The sequence below is a fragment of the Heterocephalus glaber genome, unplaced genomic scaffold (assembly GCF_053883595.1).
Source record: "Heterocephalus glaber isolate CG9 unplaced genomic scaffold, H.glaber_assembly_v1.0 deba00001805, whole genome shotgun sequence".
In the NCBI taxonomy this organism is placed as follows: domain Eukaryota; kingdom Metazoa; phylum Chordata; class Mammalia; order Rodentia; family Bathyergidae; genus Heterocephalus; species Heterocephalus glaber.
Genome location: NW_028258480.1, coordinates 2,194,718 through 2,207,456, shown reverse-complemented (window position 1 = coordinate 2,207,456; position 12,739 = coordinate 2,194,718). Strand labels below are relative to the sequence as shown.

The 12,739-nt window shown below is 39.9% G+C and overlaps 1 protein-coding gene and 1 pseudogene across 1 annotated transcript; both read left to right on the top strand.

Moving 5' to 3' along the window:
* Positions 1–230: 230 nt before the first annotated feature.
* Positions 231–3,964, top strand: LOC101703253 (olfactory receptor 5B3-like). The gene is made up of 2 exons (XM_087203672.1): positions 231–1,134; positions 3,930–3,964. The coding sequence occupies exons 1-2, from the start codon at positions 231–233 to the stop codon at positions 3,962–3,964; spliced, it is 939 nt and encodes a 312-aa protein (XP_087059798.1).
* A 3,475-nt stretch (positions 3,965–7,439) lies between these two features.
* LOC147820748 (olfactory receptor 5B2-like) lies at positions 7,440–8,384 on the top strand (annotated as a pseudogene).
* Positions 8,385–12,739: the final 4,355 nt, after the last annotated feature.

Sequence of the window (12,739 nt, the reverse complement as noted above, 5' to 3'; positions counted from 1 at the left end):
TGACCTACTGCAATTCTTTTGAACGGACAGCCTGTAATTCTCTCTGTCATTAATGGGAATCAATTTGGTTTCCAAGAATGAGGATTTGGGAGAATTATTCAAGTAAAGGTTATTGTCATAATGAGAGAAATCTTATTGCACTTAGCTTTTCGAGTTTTAATTTGATTTCTCTACTTTTTTATTACTCTTTCTAATTGCTATAGTTAATCTAGAGATTCTGGGCAGCACTGATGGAGAATAGCACAGAGGTGACCGAGTTCCTCCTGCTGGGACTGACTGATGACCCACACCTGCAGGTTCCCCTCTTCATCACCTTCCTCCTCATCTACACCATCACTGTGGCTGGGAACCTGGGGATGATCCTGCTCATCCTCCTGGACCCTCGTCTGCACACTCCCATGTACTATTTCCTAGTCAACCTGTCTCTGGTGGACTTTTGCTCCTCCTCAGTTGTCACTCCCACAGTCATGGGTGGGCTCCTTACAGGAAACAAGGTCATTTCCTACAATACCTGTGCTGCTCAGATGTTCCTGTTTGCAGGTCTTGGTACTGTGGAAAATTACCTCTTGACCTCCATGGCCTATGACCGCTGTGTAGCAGTGTGCAAGCCCCTGCACTATACCACCTCCATGACCACAAATGTGTGTGCAGGTCTCATCATAGGCTGCTATGCCTGTGGCTTCCTGAATGCCTCCCTGCGCGTTGGGGACACATTCGTTCTCTCCTTCTGCAACTCCAATGTGGTCCACCATTTTTTCTGTGACATTCCAGCAGTCATGGTTCTGTCTTGCTCAGAGAAACAGGTTAGTGAGTTGGTTCTTGTTTATGTTGTGAGCTTCCATATCTTTTTTGCCTTCTTTGTCATCTGGATATCCTACATCTTCATTTTTGTCACCATTTTTAAAACGCACTCGGTCACAGGAGCTCAGAAGGCTGTATCAACCTGTGCTTCTCATTTTACCTCAGTCTCCATCTTCTATGGGACAAGCATCTTCATGTACCTGCAGCCCAGCTCCAGGCACTCCATGGATACTGATAAAATCGCCTCTGTGTTCTACACCATGGTGATCCCCATGCTGAACCCTGTGGTCTACAGCCTGAGGAACAAGGAGGTCAAGAGTGCATTCTTAAAGGTCAATCATGCATTCATTTTTTGGAGGCAAAATAATTTTTAGGAGTTTCATTTTAGCCTTGTGAGACTCAGAATCCCTGGTTTCATTCGCCTCAGACCTTCTCAAAAGCCTTCATTACCATTTGTGGCTAATATTGAAATGAAATTATTGTAGTAATACTCTCAACTTTTCCAAATCTTTGAAAGTGTAAATAAGGACTAAATGTATAATAGGTAATGTGAAATAGGAAGAAAAAGGGTAAAGGGGAAGGAAGTGGGAGGGCTAGGGGAAAGGATAGAAGGGAATGGAATTAATATGAGAAAATGGAAAAATAGGAACAAAATCTTTGTAAATAGGGAGGAATGGAGGGGTTGAAGGGAGGGCTGGGCAAGGGTGAAAAAGAAGAACCAAGAGAGACTATGTAAAGGTGCAAATTTCTAATGATGAATGTCATTTTATTGTATACCTAAAATGTACCAATGATTAGAATGAATAATCGATAATGTAAAATAGGAAGAAAAGGTCCAAAGGGGTAGGGGTAGTGGGAGGCACAGGGGAAAGGAAAGAAGGGAAAAGAAAAATGATGAGAAATGGAAATAAAGTCTTTGTAAATAAGGGAGGGTAGAGGGTGTGAAGGGAGGGCTAGGAATGGGGAAAAAATAAGAACCAAGATGCATTATGTAAAGGTACAATTCCCAATGAGAAATGTAATTGTGTTGTATACCTACAATGTACCAATAAAAGAATTTAATACAAAAATTAAAAAATAAATTAAAAAATAAAATAAAATAAAATTCCCCCAAACTCCACCCCCAAGAAGCTTATTATGGGAACTAATAAATGAATTTACCAACATTGCAGGATAAAAAACCAACCCCCCAAATACAGTAACATTTCTATGCCAACAGCAAATTATCTCATATAGAAATCAAGAAATACATTCCATTTACAGTAGCTACAGAAATATCAGGAATATCTTTTACTAAAGAAGTGAACGATTTATACAATGAAAACTATAAAACTTTGGTACAAAAATTGAAGAAGATACAACCAAATGCAAAGACATCCTGCATCCATCAACTAGAAGACTCAGTGTATGTTAAAATGTTTGTACTACTACTCACAGCAATCTACAGATTCAGGGTAATCTCTACCAAATGCCAGTGATTATATTTAAAGAACTGAAAATCCTAAAGTTCTTATAAAACAAACCAAAAAAACCCAAATAAATAAAGTGTTCTTGAACAAAAAGAACAAAGTAGGAGGCTTTAGACTACTTGTCTGCAAAGTGTACTACCCAGCTGTAGTAATCAAAGCAGCATGATAGGAGCAGAAATCCAGGTACATAAAAAAACTGGGGGGAAAATAGCCTCAAAGTAAAGCCACACAACTACTGCAAAGAGAATCATAACAAAGAAGCTAAGAACACATATTGGAAAAAGACAGCACAAATTGTGCTACAAAAAATAAATTCTTACAGGAGGATGAAACTAGAGCACTATTTCTCAACAGTTAGAAAACTCAGCTTAAAATAGACTAGCCTCTTAGATATAAGAGCTGAAACTGTGGAACTCCTACAAGAAAACATAAGGAAAATGCCTCAGGACATTGGAATGCTCAAAACGATTTTTGGAGAAAACTCAAAATATAGAAAACAAGAGCAAAAATAGACAAATGGTATTGCATTGAATTAAAATGTTCTGCACAACAAAGGAAAGAATCCATAGGTTGAGGAGGAAACTTATAAAACAAAACATTTGAAATTTATACTTCTCTAAAGGAGTTGATTCCAGAATGCATGAGGAACTCCAAAACTACAATAGAAACAGCAAAAAACCAAATAACCTGATTTTAAAAGGAACAATAGGGCAAGGCATGGGGGATCAGGCTCAAACCAGCATGCTGGAAGATCTCAGGACAGGGAGATGGCAAGTCCCAGCCCAGCCTGGGTCACTCAGCAACTCGGAAGACACTTCTCAAAATTTAAAAAGTAATAAACAGGCTGAGATGCAGCCCAGTGTAAGGCCTTACTGCAAAGGGGAGGGGTGGGGTTAGGGGCAATAGACCTAAGCAGGTATTTCTCAAAAGGAGACCTACAAAGAGCCATGAGTTATAGAAAAAAAGCTCAACTTCACCAATCAAAAGAGTTCTTATGAATTTATTATTGTGTGTCCTTTTTACTTCTTTCTTGTAGACAATCTTCAGAGAATGTCCTATGTGTTTGTGCCATCAGAGCATGTATTCGGTGGTTGGAAACCACTCCAGTGCCAGGAAAATCACCAGGAGCCAATATGTCGATTCTTATATCTTTGTTTATGTTACCAACTGAATATCATGTGACGCACAACCTTCTCCAGTAAATAAATCAGTTATCTCTTGTTCCTGTAAAAATAACAATGCAAGTCAAAACTAAAATCAGATATCTCCTGGTAAGTGTGAGACTGTCTTTATCAAAATGAATAAAGGTAAGCAGTGCTGGCAGGAATGTGGAGAGAAGGGAACCCACATGGTTGATGGGAATTTAGGGTGGTGCAGCCATTATGAAAAACTGTATGGAGCTTCCTCCAACAATTAACAATAGAACTACCATGTGATCTAACAACCACCCTGCTGAATATAAATACACAGGAAATGCAAACAGTATTCCAAAACACATCTATGCTTCCATGCTCATTGCAGCACTATTCTCAACAGCTAATAACTCTCAGCATTCATCAACTGAAGAATGGATAAAAGAAACTGCGATACCTGTAAACCATATATATCTGCATAGAAACGTATCAAGGTAAATGGTATAGAGTGTGTTTGTGATTTCATTTGTCACGAAAAGTAAATTTAATTTAAAAATATAATAGTCAGCTCAATCCCTGTAGGCAGTTTAATTGCTCTTCCCCAGAAAGCAGAATGAGGAGCTGTAGACAGTCACACAGGGGAAACCTCCAGAGGTCCTGGTTTCTGAATAATTCTCTCAGATCTCCATGTATTATCAGGCTCTGTAAACCCAATGACTCAGTGTGATTTCAGGAGGAACACACTGTCTGCCGAGCCCTGAGAACATCACTCATTCATGGGACTGATAATCACTTTTAATACAAACCACTGTTCTAACCTGAGCATTTGCTATGAGCCTGTGACTATGGACAGAGAAAATATTCAAATAAAAAAATACATCGATTTTTAAATGATAGCCTCTTTACGCCTTGTTTTATAGACCTCTTTTATTTTTGGATTAGACAGGATCTATGAAGTATGTCAGAGAAATAATCTTCTATTGTCCACAGAAGGAGGCTGTGATTCTTGCAGGGGCATAGAAAGAATGTGTGGTGGTTGGAACTTGATCCAGGTTGGCGTTCTTTCCTCCATTCCTTCTTGCTGGAGAGGAGTCAGAACGCTTTGACCACTGCTTGTGGGTAAACGCCATTACTAGAATTCATGCAAGATGCTATGGCTGAGTTCAGGATTTCCAGATCACTGTCATAGATTCTTTCTCTTCTAGCGAAAGGTTAAGCTTCCATATTCTATAAACCTTTTAGTGAGAAGTGTGATTTACACACAAGAAGTTGGCTACCTCCACCTACTATGAGTAATTGGAGAACAAAAAGTGGTGTTTTCACAAAATTTTAGAAAATTGAGGGGAATCTGGTGGTTAAATGTCAAAATTTCTATCATGGGGAATGTCCAGAATTCATATAAAAATCATGCTTCCTTTTAAAAATATAAGCAAACAATAAGATAAATGGTGTTTTGACTAATTAATGACTTATCTCATTCAACATATATTTACAACTCATTAGGGGTTTAAAGAACACCCACAAAAACCCAAAATAGTGCCATGATTCTTTTTTCATACTACACAGGGCTTCTAAATGAAATAAGCTCTGAAGTCCATTCAACACTTTGCCACCAGCCCATGCTGATTCTTGGAAGGTGGCTTTAACTCTTGTATCTAGAGTGTTTCTCACAGGAAGGGTATCATGTTAGAGCATCACACAGTCTCTCAAGTACTATTTCTTTATGGATAAAGTGAGAATAATATCATCAACTGCCTTACAAACACACACACACACCTACACACAATATTTATATGTAAATTCATCACACTTTATTACAGAATATAGTATATGCTAAAAGTAGTCATTTGTCCCTAAGATAATATCTTCACAGGCCAACCTCAAAACTGAAATTGTCAGAAGCTTAAGAGAAAGACTTTGGGGAAAACAGTGAGTGTTGAGTGGATATTCTTTCCATGTCTTCAATTCTAAAAAGAAATTTTAAATACTGTTACAACATTGAAGAGATTCCAATATAATATTTTAGGATATGGAACGTCCCAGCTAGAAGATCTGTGAGCTGAAGACAGCCTAGAAACTGGATGCTTTCAACATTGGGTCTTTGTCATCTGGTATGGGATGAAGCAGTGAGAAAAAGAATGAATTTTAGGAACAGTAGACTATTTTTCTCAACTAAAATATGAATTTCAATTAGGAAATTTTCAAAAACAATGCCCCATATCAAATTGCAAAATTGACAACTGCACCCTTGGAGAAACTGAAACTGAAAAGCACTGCAGAGCACGGTAAATCTCCATGGTGCTAGTGTGGGAGAGAAAGCAAAGTGAGAGGGAAGCTTAAAGACTTCAAAATCACTTACAGTGGAAGACCTACATGCCAGCGTTCGCCTTGATCCCAGCAACATGACGACCAATATTCCATCCTACTAGTGACATGAGAGTGAGCACTCAGAAGGTCAGCGGTTTACTGTATTCAGGCATTATCTTGTTCAGCTCTCAAAATATTACCTCAATGTATGTCTCATTACTATATTTTCCAGGTGGAAATATAATGTTCATTGGAGTTGGCCTGGGATCAGTGATTCTTAGGTGATACATTTCAGGTCTTAAATCTGTCTTCCAAGAACCTAAGCTCTCTGTGTGCCATTCCTGATGTGATGCCTTCATTCAGAATTGCTTCTACATGGGGCTAGGGATTTAACTCAGTGGTTCTGCCACCTGCTTCACAAGCACAAGGTCCAGAGTTCTATCCCCAGCACCAAAAAAAAAAACCCTTCCAGAATTGTTTGTACATTTCTTCTGAGATCTGAATACATGTGTTTTTCATAGCAGTTTCTCAATAGACATTTGTTAATTGAATGAATAAAGTAATTGTAACAAAATTTTGAGGGTTGAATCACTGGCTACATTCAGAGCATTTCAAGAGACACAAATAATTTCCTGTAATTCTGAAACATTTTTTCCTACTTGCTCCCACCACCCCAGTTACCCCACCTCAACTCAGACAGAGAGAGAGAGGCTATGAGGATTCAAGACCTCAGCTAACCATTAACCTAGTCCAGGGGTGGCAAACCTATGGCACGTGTGCCACAGTGGGCTGTTTGTTATCATTGAATGCTCTAAAAGGTTTGCCATCCCTGTCGTAATATAAGGTTTATATATATCCATGTCTTTGACATGTAGTTGTGCTGGTGATAAGAAGCATTAGATCCAGGGGAAACCCTTGAAAAGCCATTCAGATCTTGTTAATTCATGAAGGCATTTCTTTGTTGTTGAAAGAAAGATCACTCAGTCCTATGGATTTTTGTTTCTTTGCTTTTTTCCAATGAAAACGAATATATTCAGTGAACAAGGTGAAATTACCACTGAATGGATCACTTACTTCTTAACTGTGAAACCCCGAACAGTGATTTTAACCAAAGGAGACAGGAAGTAACTATAAATTCAGTTGTATGGAATTTAATTTAGATCTACATTGGACTGTTAGACTTAGGAAGCACTCAGAATGGTTTAAAGGTTGGTATGGAATTAGAGTGAAGATGGTCAATTAATACTTGGACAACTGTGAATAAATTACTGCAAATCTTGTGCAGAAGCATGGATGTAACAACAAATTGAGCTCACTGTGTTACTGAGAGGAGACACCAAGCACAAGACCCAAAGGCCTCCCACAGTTCCTGCAGTGAGCAACACAGAAGTGTCAGCTCCTACAGAGCTCAGGAGGAGTGAGGTGGCAGATGGAATCATCCACATAGTTGGTTTCATCAAGTTATTTCATTGCCTACAACTTAATGAACCAATTTTAAAATTGTGTGCAGAATACATTAGGATTGCTCAGATTTGACAGTATGTAATCATGTATATAATTAACACATGCACTCAACTTGGTTTTGAAGGTAATGATTTTTCTGGAGAGTAGAGAAGTACAAGTTATTGATATAATGAAAGACTGTGTTATCTATTTTCCCATTTCAATTCAATTTCTAATCATTCTGTTCCCTTTGTCTCGTTGCTACAAAGGATCTACCTAATCTCAGATGACTCTGATGGATAACAGCACAGAGGTGACCCAGTTCCTCCTACTGGGACCGACCGATGACCCACACCTGCAGGTTCCCCTCTTCTTCACCTTCCTCCTCATCTACACCATCACTGTGGCTGGGAACCTGGGGATGCTCCTGCTGATCCTCCTGGACCCTCGTCTGCACACTCCCATGTACTTTTTCCTGGGTAACCTGTCTCTGGTGGACTTTGGATACTCCTCAGCTGTCACTCCCTCGGTCATGGCTGGGCTGTTTAGGGGAGACCAGGTCATTTCCTACACTGCCTGTGCTGCCCAGATGTTCTCTTTTGCAGTCTTTGCCAGTGTGGAAAATTTCCTCTTGGCTGCAGTGGCCGATGACCGCTATGCCACAGTGTGTAAGCCCCTGCATTAGGCTTCTGGAATGACCACAAATAAATGCACACAACTGATTATAGGTTGTTATGCCATTGCATTCCTGAGCGCGGCCACCTACATTGGGGACACATTCACTCTCTCCTTCTGTAAACCCAATGTGGTCCATCATTTCTTCTGTGATATTCCAGCAATCATGGTTCTCTCTTGTTCTGACAAACATCACAGTGAGCTGGTTCTTGTTTATGTGGTGAAATTCAATATCTTTTTTGCTCTCTTAATTATCTGGATATCCTATGTTTTCATTTTTATCACAATCCTAAGGATGCACTCAAGTGCAGGACCTTGGAAGGCTCTGTCCACCTGTGCCTCCCACCTCACTGCCATCTCCATCTTCTACGGGACAGTCATCTTCATGTACCTGCAGCCCAGCTCCAGTCACTCCATGGACACTGATAAAATCGCCTCTGTGTTCTACACCATGGTGATCCCCATGCTGAACCCTGTGGTCTACAGCCTGAGGAACAAGGAGGTCAAGAGTGCATTCTTCAAAGTTAAGAGTAGATTCATCTGTTGGACAAAATAATTTCTAGTTTGGGGTTTTGGTTTGTGCAGTGCACAATTCCTAGATTTTTTCCTCTCAGATCTTCACCATGTACCACCTCACAGCGAAGGTAAATTCCTGAAATGATACACACTTGTCTCTCCAAAGTCTGTTGTCTGGAAAACAGAAACATTCTGTCCAGAAATAAATACCTAAATGAGAATGGCAATGAAATCTTAAGATCTCCTTTTGCAAAGCCACATTAGGGACATGGATGTTTCACTTATTTTCTTGCATTTTTCCTACATCAGGTGAATACAAACGTGTGTGCAACAGGCCCTCGTAGAGGCCACAGCACAAGAAATGCATTCAAGTTTCTCATTTTGTGTCTCACATACGGATGCTGTGAATGGGTTAGAATTAAATGCAGTGTGGCTATCTGTGTCGGTCAATTTTATGTTACTCTCAGTGAACGAAATGATGCCCAGACAATGGAAAAACATTGATGTTTGTGTGTCCAAAAGAGTTCAGGACTGGAAGCAGCGGGCTCAGGAAGGCAGATCTGCCCTCCCCGCTGTGGGAGTGAACCCCAATCCTGGAGAGCTCTTGGGAAACAGCATCAGGAGGGGATGGCGCTCTGCCTGTGTGTGTCTGCTTCCTCCCACTGTGCCCCTCTGTCCCTCACTGGGAGGTCCTGCTTCTCTCAGTCTGCACAGCAGAGCTGGGGCCTGAGCCTGGGTCCCACCCCTTGAGTCTCCAAGGCTTCACCTCCATGCCGTCTCGGGCCTGTGACCCAGACTGAGTTGTCCTGCTGCCGTCCTCGGGCCCAGCCTGTGGGGAGCACAGCGAGGGACAGTGTAGCCTCCACACAACCCGATCTGACACCACACCAAGCCCTCTTACACATAGGTCCTCACAGCGCGCTGGGCTCCTGCACTGGGGACACCCACTCACCACGAGTCATGACTTCGGTGTCAGAATATCTGTCTTGATGAAGATTTCTTCCTTTCTTCCAACCCTAGAAGTCCTATTTTGAGAAAAGCATGATATTAGTAAGTGAAAATGTGTGCTTTCCCTTTGTACATTGCACCAAGAGATCCATAAATATGGCATCTCACATGAATTGATATTTATGTTTAGCTAAGTTATTTTATACAAACAACACACTCTAGTTCCGTGTTTCAAAGGATACAAGAGACTACAGAAAGGCAGGAAAAGGAAAAGTATTTTAATGTACTAATGTATTACTACAAACTTTCTGTTTAAAAATTAAGATGAGAAAGAATAAAGTTCTAAAATTTTCTTTCAACAAATGCTTTGAAATTGTTTATTCTGACCACTCATTTTTACTTGAATCACATTCTCTCTTGTCACTCCCCAGTCATTCACCCCTCTAATTTCACATTGATTGTCTTGCCGTTTCTTCACATCAACAAGGCTCATGCCTCAGGATCTTTGCACTTGCTCTCCCCCATGTAGAAGTTTCTGATAATATTTTGTTCTTGACTTTACTCCTACGGAATCATAGGGGCCAAGCTGATCACCTACATGCCCTACTCACTCCCTACTCACCATGCACTCTCGCTCCTCTTCCAAGTCCTTCTTCATTATTTTCACCAGCACTCACCTACTGCGTACTTACTTCTGTTTTTTTCATTCCATATCCCCAATTAATGTTCCCACCAAGAAGGGCACTGGTGCTCTACGGGTTAGCTCACACGGTCATCTGCCCCTGAGGAGATGTGTTTTTGTGGCAGTCACTCAATAAACATTTTTCAAATGAATTAATAAAATATTTGAACTTTTGGGTATTGTACCAAAATTTGGAGCCCCTGAACATTGGCTACGATAGTGATTCATGCAAAGAAAAACTTCTAGGTCAAGATTCACTGCATTTCAAGAGGGAGGCACTGATAATTTTCTGCTTTGCTGAAATGCTTCCTTCCTACATTCTCAATCAGTTCTCACGATCCTCACTGGGAGCCAAAATGATTTCCCGGAAATCCCACTATGGAGTAGATGACCTCAAACCTTCTCATCATTTTTACCTGAAAGTGTCATCTCATTAGGTGGCAAGTTCACATCAAATAACTAGTGTTGGGTAATTCACAAGGACATGTAAAATATGAACAATTTAAAGGACTCCTTTCTGATTATATTTCAGAAATTGCTCCATAAACATGAATTACACATTTAAGTAAAATGATTCTCAGGATGGTACAGAATGATGCCATTTGGGATTGTGACAGGCTCAATAATGGCCCACAAAAGAACCAAGGGCTCATTCTGAAATGTTTCAGTGTTACTCTGTGTGGCCCTGAAACACTGCAGATGTGATTAAGTGAAAGATTTTAGCGAAGAATGGTCCCTCAGGGTTATCTGTATGAGCCCTAAGCCTAAAAGCAATCCCTTGTATCCTTATAAAAATGAAATTAACAAGATTGAACCATAGACAAAGAAGGAGTCAGGGAAAACCTCAGTGATGTGGCCACAAGCCATGGAATGCTGGTGGCTGCTGGAAGATGGAAGAGGTCAACAATGAAGTCTGCTCTGGAGACTCTGGAGGGACCACAGATTTCTGCTCACTGACATGATTTCTGTCATCTGGTTTCCAGAATGTGAAAGAATCAAACAGTACACATTGATTAAGCTTGCTGGAATTTGTTGTAGCAGCCACAGGAATCTAACAAAAACCCTCATTGTTTTCTTCTGTGTGATAATCTTCTTTGCTAATGAAATATTTGTTTGGGTGAATTCACCTCTGAAACCACCTGTGACTGGGATTTCCTTTGCTAGGAGATTATTTCTTGTTAATTTATCTCCACAAATTGTAGATACCTTCAGGTTTTCTCTTTCTCTGAAGTCAGTTCTAGTAGTGCATGACTTTCTAGAAATTTATATTTCATTTGTATTACCCAATTACTTTGTGTACAATTACTCCTAATATTTCCATATAATCATTCTTACTTGTATAAGGTAATTATTTATTTCCTCACCTTCGTGTATGACTTTGGTAATTTTGAATTTTCTCTTTTTCATAGTCAGCTTGTGAAGTTTTTGTCATTTTGGTATTAAACACACTCATACAAAATAATGGATAAAGTTACATCAAAGGAGAAATTATAAAGTAGTTTGAGAAAAATGACCATGAAAACAATACATGCAATTTTTGTTGTAGCAAGAAAAAACAGAGGTCATCTGACATTTATCAAAGTAAGGATTATTTCAAGTGAACAACCTACCCTGAAATTTTAAGGATTTGGCATTAAAATATGAAAACTAAAACTGAAAGTAGCATGAAGGAAACAAGATTAGAGCAGAGTAAAACAAAGAGAATGAAGAGAAAATAATAGAGGAAATCAACAAAACCTAAAGTTGATTCTCGATTTTCATTCAAAATTTCCTTAACATCTTTGCACATATTTAGCCAGTTGAGGTGAACATATAAAGTGTGTGCATCTTCCACTTAGTTACACTCAGTTTTTCTCTCTCTTTTGGAATTAAGCATACTTTCTGTTCTTCACATATCTCATATTTATGCTGGGAATTTGACTTTTCTAATATTACAGTGTCAAATTTTCTCCTCTGCAACGCTATTTTGTGATTTCTTACTGTGGGTCTAACTGTTTATTTAGTAAATAGCCCAGAACAGTTTAAAAGTGTGTTTTGTTTTGTTTTTCTTTGTGTGCTCTGATGTCTTGGTTCCTTTCGCTGGTGTCAGCTTTCACTTTCATAGACATGCTTTGTCTGTTTTTTCTTTTTCTTGATTTTCCACCTATTTTCTGTAAATCTTTGGACAGTTTATCAGAGTCTTAGCAAAGTCTATTCTGAGAGTTTTCCTTGTATTTGCAATATTTCTGTAGAATAACAGCAGACCCTTGAAATACCCTGGTGTACCATTTTTCCTGTCTGTGTCATAAAGGACTTCATAGATGTACTCAGAACCCAGTGAACAAAACACTGAAATTCTCATCTTCCATCCTTTATTAAACCACAGTCACAGTGCGATTGTTCACATCAGGTCATGATTACAGATGTTAGGTATTAGGATCTGATATTGTGGGGCACGGTTCACCCTCTGATGGGTTTGGTTTGCACATAAACTACACAGATCAGAAGGGTAAGCAGAGGCCCCACTACATGTGCTGCTCCAGGCACTGGCTGAAGGGCGTCCCCATCCAGAGCTGCAGGGGCTGGGGCAGGAAGACAGGTGACAGTGACCCCAAGAGAGAAGAGAGAGCAACTGGGGCTGTGTGTGTTCCAAACTACATAACGTCTGCCCCATGCACTATCAGTCCTGCCTGGGTGAAACAGGGCAAGATTGCATGGGGAAACAGATGGCTTATTTTGATACAGGATTGTTGTGACCCACACTGATTCTAATTTCATAAATAATG

Coding starts and splice junctions, on each gene's coding strand:
- LOC101703253 (XM_087203672.1), top strand. CDS start 231: ATGGAGAATAGCACAGAGGTGACCGAGTTCCTCCTGCTGGGACTGACT. Junction 1,135..3,929: donor CAAGAGTGCATTCTTAAAGG/TCAATCATGCAT, acceptor TTGTGATTTCAT/TTGTCACGAAAAGTAAATTT.